The 13,281-nt window shown below is 35.3% G+C and overlaps 1 protein-coding gene across 2 annotated transcripts in view; it reads right to left on the bottom strand.

The window, feature by feature from the left end:
- The window catches only part of LOC112055834 (uncharacterized), a 48,365-nt gene that overhangs the window by 25,308 nt on the left and 9,776 nt on the right, over nucleotides 1–13,281 (bottom strand). For both annotated transcript variants that reach the window (XM_052890680.1, XM_052890681.1), the window contains exon 2: nucleotides 5,569–5,754. In XM_052890680.1, coding sequence (XP_052746640.1) covers nucleotides 5,569–5,754 — 186 coding nt within the window. The remainder of the gene's footprint in view (nucleotides 1–5,568; nucleotides 5,755–13,281) is intronic.

The following is a 13,281-nucleotide window of genomic DNA, read 5'->3' as shown; positions in this document are numbered from 1 at the left end:
TTACGTATGTATGCCTCGGCTTCGCCTCGGCCCACATTCACACGTTCTTCTATCAATGCATCTCTTGCCGGTAGCTGCAGTAATGTACTATTAAAGTATTAAGATACAATAAAGCTTATAAACCGACTTCAAAAAGGAGTCTATGTTTTCTTTTTAATGTTTGTTACCTCATAACTTCGTCATTTATTAACCAGTTTTGAAAAATCTTTTTTGTTTGAAAGACTTTGAGATTGGCCCCATTTCATTTCCATGAAAATCGGTTTAGTAATTTTGTGTTAAAATCAAAATAACTGAAATATTGATTTTAAATACTTTATATTATAAAGTATTTAATATTAAAAAAAATCTAGACTGAATTTTGTCTAAAGTTATATTTGTTTCCTAACGACCATTTGCCGTCTCATTTCTTCTCGCGCTTCCTCTCTTTCTCTCTCCCCAAGACGGTGGATTAAACAAGACGTTTTTAAGGTGCAGAGTGCTTATCTGAAGTTTTATGTAATGAAAACTATATAAATGTGAACCAGTAATTTTATCTTGCAATAAGCAATCTAGGTAATCTACCAAAGGAAAAGTGAATTCCCACAACTCTCAAATTGGACGACTGCTTTACCGACATTCCAAGAGCGGGCCAAATAAATAGACAATAATGAATATTTTTTTTAAATATCTTCAGTATCTAACGTAGTAACTAGTATCTAAATCTAAGAGAGACGCGAGATATGCCTCATTTTAATACATTGCAAGCGTTGCGTTGCAACCAAAGAGTAAATTAATATTCAGGAGTTGCTAGTTGCAACGTCCGAATGGATCAACGCAAACAAATAGCCATTAATGTTCTAAATGTTATTCTGTAGATAGAGGTGTTTTATTTTTAAACGCTATTAGTTTTACGTTCTGAAATTAAAGTTTACTATTGCTGTAAAACAAAAATTAATTAAACCTTTTCTCGCATTCATATTAGGTAGGTAGGTATGATAACTGTGTAAAATCATCCTAAATTTTTCACGCATTTTACGCAAATCTTATTAAAATTTAACATAAGTAATATTAATAACAATTAATATTAACTCTGACAGTGTAAGGCTGTATGTAAGATATTTTAGGCGATATTCTATTTTATCTATGGCTAATTCTGAAAATTCAAACTTGTTAAAAGCGTAGAAGATTTGTTAGTTGTTCTGTTGTGCAAAAGTAAAATGCAAGCGAATAAATATTGTCGGCTGTGTTTGATGAAAACAAAATTTATGGTATCAGCATTCAGTACGTTTGCTCAAGAAAATGGCATAATTAACAAAATAGCGACTATTTACAAATTCAGAATTAGGGAGACTGACCTTAGCAGTACGAAGATTTGTAACAGCTGCGTTGCTCTTATTAAAAATATTTACGAATCCAAACAAATGGTGAAGGAGAATCAGCAATTCCTAGAGAAATACGAGAAGTTCATCCGACAATCAAAAATGACCGTCACCAGCTTCGGCGCAGACCAAATCGAGAAGACAGAAAAACGCCGACGTCGCTCTCCCGACTTATTCTCCAGCGATGAAGAATGATTAATTGATGATTAATAATTACCAGCAATGAAGAAGACTAATTAATAAACTTAATTAATAAACTGATTTTAATATTTCTTTAGATTCACTTGTATTCGAACTTTAGAAATGCTGTAAGTAACACATTTTGTTAAGTAAATTTGAGTATACTCCAACTGAGAAATTTCTTGTTCTGAAATCCGACTTGTAGTCTTTGAGATATGTGGAGACAAACATAGGTACGAACTTGCTTTTATGAAATTTAGCACACATGTAGGTGCTGATATAAATTATACACAAAAAATGTGTAATGTTGTAATAATAGGGATTTGCGGCACTTAATAATAGGGATTTTCGGCGCTGCTACGGATCAATGAAAAACGCGCCATACGAAATGGTACCAATTAATTAATGATGTCGTAGGTACACAATGATCGTTAGATTTGTGTGGGCGGTCAAACATCTAATATCTTTGTTATTTGTGCGTTTATGTTTATACTCGTAGTTTATTTATTGAAAAATATCACATATAATGTAAGGAGGCCTAAACTGTATGAATTTTAATCTAATAACGATATAAGATTTTTAATTTTATAATCTTATTTATTTTGCAAATATCCAGATAAACTTCGCTTTTTATGTTTGACCTTATTTACCCAAATGTATCATAAAAATATATATATTTAAACCTAGTCATCATCCCCATTATATTAGCCTTAGTGAATTATTATACAGATGTCCCGTAATTAATGGATAAAACGCAAATAGTCGATACACCACTTAATCACCTAAAACTATTTTTGAAAAAATCGTTAAGGTGTTTTAGTATTATTTCTTTATCGGATTTTTTAAATTTTATATCTTGAATCAGTTTTTTTCAATCCTGTAGCTGTACAGCTGTTGTAATTAAGCTTATGAATTTAAGGTTTTGTGAAAGTGATTATGGAAAAACCAATAAATACACAAGTAATCTGTGTACCTGCTTTTTTAATAATGATGTCAATGTCTATGACTTGTAATTATTTTAGTAAAATTTTGAATAATTGTTCTAAACAAACACAGATTCCTGAAGAAAAATGCTACAATATCACTTTTGTCATAGGGTATCTATGTACCATCTAATAGCGCGATTTTAAAATAGTTTGTGGCACATTTGCTCCTAAAGTATCTCTTATTTCACCAATTTCATTTCAATTCAAAGTAATGTATCTCATTACGCACATGTGCCGTAAAGTAAAGTAAAACCTATATATGCTTTAATGTCATTTAAAACGTTAATCATCCGTCTAAAAACGAACGGTACTTTCAATTTATTTTATTACAACAATATTGGCTGTTTTTGGTGCATTTGTCTAAAAAACGAACGCACTTAACTATCTGTGCAAATGACAAGCGGATTATTTGTATTAACTACTCCGTAATAACGGAGCAGTATCTTCAAACAAAACCTAAACTGAATGAAATTACATACAATAAACCTCAATAAACAGTTAAGAAGTTCCAAAAATTCATAAATGGGTATGATAAGCGAAGGCTGGAATATTTTGTTCCAAGAATCCTCCGGACACGGTTAAAAATCTTTTTAATTTTTCATACTCGGAAAGTAGTGTTGTTCTGAGTATTGGGTGGAAAATGCTGCTTTCCTCCATAGGGAGGAAAAAACTCATACAAATTACCGAATGGCCGGAATTAACTTTAAAAATAGAACTACTGTCAGTTGTGAAGAGTTGTATGTAAAAAATAAACTAATTAAAAAAAATTGTGGCCATAGAGATATGGATATGGAGTAGTTGCGGCCATGTGAGTTTCTAAACAGCCAGTGTGAACTTGCGCAAACTTCATAAATCTGGATAAGACGCAACGCGTGGAGAGTTCTATATTTAAAAATTAAAGTCGACATCAATTGGCGGGATACTAATATGTTATGTATGTGTGACGGAAATCAAAAAAATAGGTAATAATCTGCTAAACTAAGATTTGAATATTAAAAAAGAGTTAAAGAAAAAATAAAATATTAATTAAAAAAATATTATTTCTAATATAAATTAATTGAAATTGTCCTTATTTGACAATTAATTTTAAATAGGTACTACTAATATTATTATCTTAATATATGAATGCGAAAGGTAAAACCGCTTGACGCACAAAGATGAAATTTGGCAGAGAGGTAGTTTATAGATAGTAGAGGTCCACTAAGAACGGATTTTGCGACAGGGTTGGATTACAGAGATCTAAGGGCGGACGTAGTCGCGGGCGTCCGCTAGTAGTATCAATAAATAGTTTAGTTACATAATTAGTTTTATTTTCCTCATATTGAAAATGAAAAGTAGAGAGCTTAATACCGGTAAAAGAATCAATTCCTACTCGGACTATAGCCAATCACAAACAAATTGACATACTTCTATTCTTCCACTATAGAACTAGTCAAGTTTATATTGTTATAACTATAAATTTAATAAATGGAATGAATTAAATAAATGGCTGCTCTAAAAGAGTTTTTATAAAATAAATGAATTTATCAATTTCATGAAATAATGACATTATGACATAAGCAATTTATTCGATTTATTTTTCATTTACATATATCATTTTAAAGTTTTGTTCTGTAAATAGTAAAATTTTATTTATGGTTTGCTAGTTAGATAATAAAAATTGTAATAAATATATGTTAAATTTAGGTTGAAATTTTTATTGTACATTTTCACATCAAATATAATTATGTTATTAGGATAAATTATTGAAATTAATATTTTAATTGTAAAAATCCTGCATACTGTAATCAGTTGAATGTATAGGTACCACATTCTAGCAAATAAATGATTTGATTTGATTTGATATACCTACCCAAAATTCATCTTATAAAGGCTACGAAAACTCATCACATAAGGTACGAGTATGTCTCCGCCACGCAACTTTCCGGACAGAGAGAGCCATGGGAGTGATCTACAATGAATCTTCCGCTTTTTCGACTCCATTCACGGCGCATGTGAAATGATTTCTCGGCAAAGAAAGTAAAAGTGGGTCAGCAGAAGCGACGCGTCTTCGCGCGGAAATCGCTCAGCGAGCGCCATGGATTATGGTAGTTGGCGTAACACCTCGAGCCTCAGTAACGAGCCATAAAACTTTTATCATCATTAACGCTGATAAACTCGTCTAATCTGCTTTAAGATTTCTTATCATACTATCGTTGATATTCCAGCAATAGCATTCTGCGAAACCAACAAGCACTGTTGCAAAGTCAAGTATGTTAGTAAACAGTAACTCTACTATCGGTTCACAAGGTTGAAAAAAATAATGATTTTAAACTTATTTCGTGGTTGTTCATTATGAATATTATTTAAACCGGTACATACCACGATAAAACGACGAGATTTTTAATGTCGATATTTCGACCCAGTTGCATGGATCGTGGTCACGACTGGACTGAAGTTGCGAGATGCGAAGTTGACATCAGCTGTTAGGGGCAGAATCTATCTACCCTCTTTCTTGTTCTTTTTCTTTTTTCAACTACCTCGCGTTTTTGGCTGTTTAGGCAAACCACGCTCACGACATCGCTTTTGTTATTAGGCGTTTCGCGGCGCCCTCTTGGTGTGCACAATTCTACCTATTATTATTCTACTATATATTAAAAATCTCGTCTTTTTATCGTGGTATGTACACTTTTAAATAATGACCTTCTGAAAATAGCCAAAGAACACATGTTTTTTTTAAATATGAGTATGACTTAATTGGTAATTTACAATTTTACACTTTTGACATTATGTCTTAAAGCGGAGGGGATTCCATGAATGTTTGTTGTTAGGAAATTACTACTAATTGATACAAGCCTGGCAGTAGGCATCGGCCGTGGCTAGTTACCACCCTAACAAAGACGAATCACCGAGTGGTTTAACGTTCCGTTACGATGCAGCGTAGTAACCGTCAAAGGTGTGAATAGAATACATGTAATCTTGTCTTTCCAAGTCAGCCCCCTTCCACACTGCAGCCAATCGCAGCCAAAGGTTATTTTGTCATTGAAATAAAAATAGCCACTTACCACAAAATGGAATGCCGTCAGGAGTCCAGTGACCTGCATCGCAAATCCTTCTGGATGGGCCGAGGAGCTCAAAGCCTTGCTCACATACGTATGTGGCCACGGTCCCTTCGTCGAGTTGGTCGGAAGAGAATGACACGCTCGAATGCGCAGGAGATCCCGGATAGCTGCATGACGCTCTTACGGATCCTGAAATATTTTTTTTAAATAAGTCAATCTATTACAGTTTTATATTAACGCACGCACGCCAATTCAGTTGCGATAAAATCGATGTATAATCTTTTGTTATACGTGATTGTTGTGATTTTTAAGATAAAATGGGTATAGTTATTTATCCTTAAAAGATGTAATGACCGGCAAACCTTTGTAGATAGTTAGGGCATGGGGTAACAATCTCTAAGCATGCAAAGACGAAGATCTGGCCATAACAACGACATTATATTGTACCTATCATTAATGTACCTACGGTATACGTCGTTGGGCCAGAACCTTTGTCGCTCTACTTTTAAAAGCGTTAGTTTTTAGCGTTATCTGTTCTCTATGTACCACGTTCATATACATTCATATATCACTTTACTAATCTGTGCAGAAAAATAATCTTTCTAAAAGGACAATATATATAGTCTTTGACAATATACCTATATAATAATGTAGTCACTCGTATAATGCTCGTACATGGACCTATGGACCTAATAAGTATATAAAATCCTTGTGCTTGTATAATATAATCAGATATATACTCTTAAAAATTATAATTATATTGTCAAACGATATATAATACCTCTACGCGTCATAGCTTTATGGTCTGCGTCTTTCTTTATGACGTTATATAAATAACTTTTACTTATAATCAAATTCATTTCGATGTTATTTTTAATCTGGGTTGTTTTGTATATTTCTTAGTAATTCTTAAAAATTTATTAAATTACTCTAGTTATTAGCGACACCGGTTTAAGTACCTACTTACGATGGTCCAAGTTAGGGTAGTGCAGATAGTATAGACCTCGTATAGACGATGAATTACGAAGTCTTGCAATCAAGTAACTTCCATAGCTTTCTGTTGGTTTTGCGTCTAATAACACTCGTGGTCTTAGTAGCGTTGTTGACCTTGCACCTTCGATATGTGAAAGTGTTTCGGTGGGAACGGTCAGTAACCGGAGGATTGCTAGTGGCCTATTGCATTGCAGTGTCGGGACTTGCATTATGTGCTGGATTGGAAAGATGTGGCGGCACGGCTTTACAGGTGCCTACACTTTACTTGTTATGAGTGTCAGTGGTGTAACTGTATCATGAAGTCCATGGCGAGTTCATTGGATGGGACCCAAGAAAAAAGTTATTTTTTTAATATTCTAATATCATGGCTAGGGCATTTTCGAACCATGCGCCTGGAGCAGGGCTTGCGTATAAATATTGCGTACTGGCTGTCCCAGCGAACTTTGTACCGTCTTACAATATTCATGAAAGGAGCACAATTGTGTTTTAAACCATCCAGGAACCCGTTGAAATATACACACAAAATTCAATCCAGATCGATCCCCAGTAGAAAGAGTTACTCGTAGTTGACGAAAACACTTAAAGAATTATAGATCATATTAGCTAACGCCTCGCTTTGTTCCTGTTATCGTGAGAATACAAGGATAAATATAGCTTTCGATACTCACAAATAATGTGGCTTTCTAGTGGTAAAAGAATTTTAAAAATGAGTCCTATAAATTCAGATATTACCTACAACACCACAAACTCTCTCTAAAATATTAGTATAGATGTTAAGATAGTTACGTCCACAGAACATAAAGTGCTTAAGCTGCGCGTTACGCCACTGATGGGTTGTGAAAAATATAGAAAATATTTGAATTGTTAAAACTGTTGTGACTGATACATTATATAATGAAATGATTATGCAATTAAATTATCGTCCTAAAATTATTGACGTAAACGAACAGAACCTGTGAGAGGGAGAAAAGTCAAAGTATGAGTCAGACCCGTCGATCGAAAAGTCGATGCATAATCAGCGACCAGAAAACGTTCCCACTCAATAAGTGCCAAACACAAATTCTTGGCACTCAGTTTAAGTAGTCGCATTTGCAAAGTCAACCTAAAACTCAAACCTTAAGGTTGAATTTTTTCTGAATTTGGGATTTTATTGAATATTGGACTCTATACTTAAAAGCCTTTAAGTATAATTTTCTTTACCAATAATTCTTTACCAAAAACTGTCAAAGCAAAATTGGCCAGTTTTTAAGTGAAATTTTCTACACGATTGTGCGTCCTTTTACTCTAAGAGGTCAATGATGGGATTATATCATAGACGGTTTATATCTATAACACCGATGATCCAAACTGCCTCATTGGCTTAGTAGCTATATAGGCATGTGGCTTCAGGTCACGAAATCCTGGGTTCGAGTCCTGCGTCGGGCTATGAAATACTTGGATTTTCATTCTTTCTAGAAATTTTCAGTGCGATGCCTTGTGGAAACCGAAAGGGGTGTGAATTTTCATTCTCCTTCTAAAAAGCTAGTCCGCTTCCATGTTAGATTGCATCATCACTTACCATCAGGTGAGATTGTAGTCAAGGGCTAACTTGTAAAGAATAAAAAAAAAACATGTACTTTGATTCAGGCCTTCCTATGCGCTACGGGTGGAACTCTACTGGCTGTCAATGCTGCTGTGATCTTGGCGCGGTGGAAAACAGCAAGTGATCTGACTCGTGTCGTTGCTGAGCTCTTGGCGGCTCTTGGTGTAGAACTTAAACGTCAGGTCTTAATCAAAGTGTTCCTTAGCGCCTTGGCTTCTATAACATTCCTACTAGATCTATTTATCATAGCCATTTTTAAATCCTTTACAAAGACAAATTAGAAATATCACGAACGAGTAATCTTCATTATCAATCCATATTCGGCTAACTGCTGAGCTCGAGTCTCCTCTCAGATAGAGAGGGGTAAGGCCAATAAGTCCACCACGCTGGCCCAATGCGGATTGGCAGACTTCACACACGCAGAGAATTAAGAAAATTATCTGATGTGCAGGTTTCCTCACGATCTTTTCCTTCACCGTTTGAGACATGTGATATTTAATTTCATAAAATGCACACAACTGAAAAGTTGGTGCCCCGGGCCGGGTTCGAACCTACGCCCTCCGGAATCGGAGGCAGAGGTTCCCATATCCACTGGGCTATCACGTCACTGAATGAATGAGTGAACGAACGAGTAATGAAATTTCGTAATTTCTTTAAGGCAAGAATAGAAGTTAGTAGTATTAAGTAGTATTGTCTCATAGTAGACAAAAAGTTTTGAAATGTTTCATTTTTTTTAATGTAAAAGTCGCATAAATTTATTGTTAGACACATTTTAGGTAATAAAATATTATGCAATGTCTATCTGGTTTCAATGTGAAAGTTTATATTTATTGATATTTAGAATAAAATATACATTATTATGTATTCGTTTTATAGTCATAAGCCAATAAGAGGAAAGTCGTGATTTAAAGTATAGTATGACGAATTTATTAACGCGTCATTGGCGTTAGAAATTCCATGAAACATAACAAATTCCGATTATTTAATGATCAAAACTAATCCGTGGAAACCTGAGTGAGCGAAAGCGCGGGCAGTAATAACGAGCGGACTCCAATTTGATATTTTTACGATCATAACAAGTGTCAAGAAAGGTAAGTACACGAATGTTGAGACTGTATTGAGTGTGTGTGTGCGATTGAATTTAGTGAGCTTCTTTGACCAAGAATTCTTCCAGACGTGTATTACCACTTTTATTGTGCATATCAGATGAAGATCGGAGGATTTTTTTTTTCAATTCTTTACAAGTTAGTACTTGTAGATTTGTAGATTTAGAATACCTACTTATTTAACGATCACTGTCAGATGTTAATGATAATAACGTACTCTCCAAGATACGAAGATGTAATATCATCATATTCCTAACTCCAGGTTTTTTTTATTTATTCATTACAAGTTAGCCCTTGACTACAATCTCACCTGATGGTACGTGATGATGCAGTCTAAGATGAAAGCGGGCTAACTTGTTAGGAGGAGGATGAAAATCCACACCCCTTTTCGGTTTCTACACGACATCGTACCGGAACGCTAAATCGCTTGACGGTACGGACGTCTTTTGTCGGTAAGGTGGTAACTAGCCACGGCTGAAGCCTCCCATCAGCCAGACCTGTACCAATTAAGAAAATCTCAATCGAACCCAGGACCTAGTAAATCCACCGCGCCAACCATTCGCTCGCCAAGGAGGCCGAGGATGATTTTTTTTTTGTGTTGAGTAACTGCCGATGGCTCCATGTGGGACACCAGGGGGTTTTGGCGAGCGCAGAAGCATCGCCTGATGAGACCCGAAGGCTGAAATAAAGACAGAGGACGGAAAGAGTCTCTAAGGGTGTCTCCTATGAGACTCGGACCTCGGCTTAGAGGGCCATTCGGGAGGGGATAACCGTGACCTGGTCCTGATCAATACATCGATGCTAAATGCATATTAAATGAAATTTAAGTGTCAGTATGAGACTTTAAAATAACTATGTTTACTCAAGTGTTTATACAAGGTACTAAAATACAATACCGCCCGCCAACCCGTATAGTAGCAGCGTTGTGGGCCAAAGCACCATATCTATCCAAACCGTAAAAAATAGTGCTATCTAAAATAGCATTTACTTCTATTATTATAGGTAACTTTTCTTGTTTTCATTTAAAGCCGAAAAATGTTTTTAGATTTTCACACCTTCATAAGGTTTTTCATTAATAGAGAACGTAGCCCGATGCGTTGGTCCGACCAAATCCGCGACACTCTCGACACCAAAGTACACGAGGTTCTGCAAGTCGCGAAAAGCCGAGCCACAAGGCGCGATACCGTAAAGAAGCAAGCTTGTGTTAGGGGTCACGATCCTCAGTAATGAGGAATACGACGCAAGGAAGGAAGGTTTTTCATTATATGTTTCATCATAAAAATGAATCTTGTGTAAATATACAACACCGTGTAAATATATCTCGTGAAAACTGCAAGTAAGACACCACTGGTCAGAGGGCACGAGTGAAAGTTTTCACAATAGCGTAGGTACGTGAGAGCTTCATTACATTATATTATATACACGTTTTATCTTTCCTAGTGAGTCATCGACTATCAAATGAAATTTTCGTATATACTTTATTAGTATTTTCATTTGTTAGTTAGGTAGAATATTTATTTCATTATTCCTTAAATAAATCAATTTCTACGCAGTGCTATGTTTGTATGTATTTGTAAGTAAGCAGTTATGGTATGCATCTTGAGCTAAGTCTAGCCATATACTTGACTATAGTTAGATACATTGTTTTGTTTTAGTTTTTTCATAGTCCAAAGATTTTATACTATTAGATATGTTAAGTGTCCTACAAAATCACCCCAAAAAGTGACTTAGCTACTCCACTGAGTGCACATATGCACAATTTTGTGTTTAGTTACATTATATTATATTTATGTATTTTTTTATTTCACTTCAATATTTGGGTATTATTTATTTATTTAACTGTCATTGCGTGTGAATTAAATTAGGACAATTAGCCACTTTTGTAAGCCTCAGTTTCGAAGCGCTATTGACATATCTAATAGTATAAAATCTTTGCCTATAACACAATTACTATAACTTGTTCTTGAAGATTTCCATGGGATATATTTTAGGCCGAAAGGTCGATGATAACAAAATTAAGATGACAAACTTAAATAAAATAAAAAACTAAGAAATAAAATACGAGTGGCACTCTGAGACTGGCGCGGTAAAGCTATTTGCACATAGTTTTTTATCAACTTATGCAATCATAAGTAATTATTTATTTATTAGTAATAAAAAAGAAGAAACTCTGGTTTAATAATTTTTGCCTCTTAGTTTTACACCACTTGTCCAGTTGAGTAGATATGATAATGTCGAAAACTTGATGCACGGCTTGGGTGTTAGGTTTATTTTCGTTACGGAATTTTTTGATTCGGTCGCCGCGCTCAAAGCCCGCGATAAAAGCAATGCAATAATGAATCTACAACAATATTAGTTTTTATTTTTATTTCTTAGGGATAGTTAACATTTACATATTATCTTTTAAATCTAAAATAAACGTAAAAATAGTTTAAACATGTAAAAAACGATACTATCCACGAATACACACACGAAAATAATGGCGTCACAAAATACACAAATATAAATCAATTTAAAAAAATAAGAAAGAATAATAACAATTTTAGAATTTAAACTATCGTGAGTGTTATTCATATTAAATGATTATGAAATGATCGTGCCGCGATGCAAGAACCAGCTCATGACTAAGGGCACCGTATGGGTTTAAAACTGGTCGGGCATACACCGACCTAATATCACGTGAGTTTTAGCCGTTTCAATAAACCTGTCACATTAGATACATCGGTTTAAGTTATAGTGTGAACAAAACGGTGAGTGATACGGAATCGACACATAAATAGCATCATAATAACTGCACTTAGTCGCAGCTGTTCATTTCATAGCGAAGAGACGACGATTACTTAGACTAAGAAAGCGTGGTGAGTGGTGACCCGACATCGCGGCCCCCGTTTCACGGGAACACCGCGTTATTGTCGCGAAATTGAATTTTCCACATTTCTAACCCAAAAACCACTGTTTTGTTAACCCAGCACTTGTTAATAATAAAATAGAAAATATAGAAATTAAAATAAGTTGGTTATTATTTTATTATGTATAGATTAAGGTACCTTACTTTTATTATTTATTTATTTACTAGCCCGCGACTTCGTCCGCGTGAGATTTAGTTTTACACAAATCCCTCGGGAACCATGGATTTTTCTGGGATAAAAAGTAGCCTATGTGTTACTACACTGTCAGATGTTAATGATAATAACGTACTCTCCAAGATACGAAGATGTAATATCATCATATTCCTAACTCCAGGTTTTTTTTATTTATTCATTACAAGTTAGCCCTTGACTACAATCTCACCTGATGGTACGTGATGATGCAGTCTAAGATGAAAGCGGGCTAACTTGTTAGGAGGAGGATGAAAATCCACACCCCTTTTCGGTTTCTACACGACATCGTACCGGAACGCTAAATCGCTTGACGGTACGGACGTCTTTTGTCGGTAAGGTGGTAACTAGCCACGGCTGAAGCCTCCCATCAGCCAGACCTGTACCAATTAAGAAAATCTCAATCGAACCCAGGACCTAGTAAATCCACCGCGCCAACCATTCGCTCGCCAAGGAGGCCGAGGATGATTTTTTTTTTGTGTTGAGTAACTGCCGATGGCTCCATGTGGGACACCAGGGGGTTTTGGCGAGCGCAGAAGCATCGCCTGATGAGACCCGAAGGCTGAAATAAAGACAGAGGACGGAAAGAGTCTCTAAGGGTGTCTCCTATGAGACTCGGACCTCGGCTTAGAGGGCCATTCGGGAGGGGATAACCGTGACCTGGTCCTGATCAATACATCGATGCTAAATGCATATTAAATGAAATTTAAGTGTCAGTATGAGACTTTAAAATAACTATGTTTACTCAAGTGTTTATACAAGGTACTAAAATACAATACCGCCCGCCAACCCGTATAGTAGCAGCGTTGTGGGCCAAAGCACCATATCTATCCAAACCGTAAAAAATAGTGCTATCTAAAATAGCATTTACTTCTATTATTATAGGTAACTTTTCTTGTTTTCATTTAAAGCCGAAAAATGTTTTTAGATTTTCACA

Source organism: Bicyclus anynana, chromosome Z, assembly GCF_947172395.1.
Source record: "Bicyclus anynana chromosome Z, ilBicAnyn1.1, whole genome shotgun sequence".
Lineage (NCBI taxonomy): Eukaryota > Metazoa > Arthropoda > Insecta > Lepidoptera > Nymphalidae > Bicyclus > Bicyclus anynana.
Note: the sequence above shows the minus strand (reverse complement) of the source record. Positions and strands in the feature narration are given on the sequence as shown.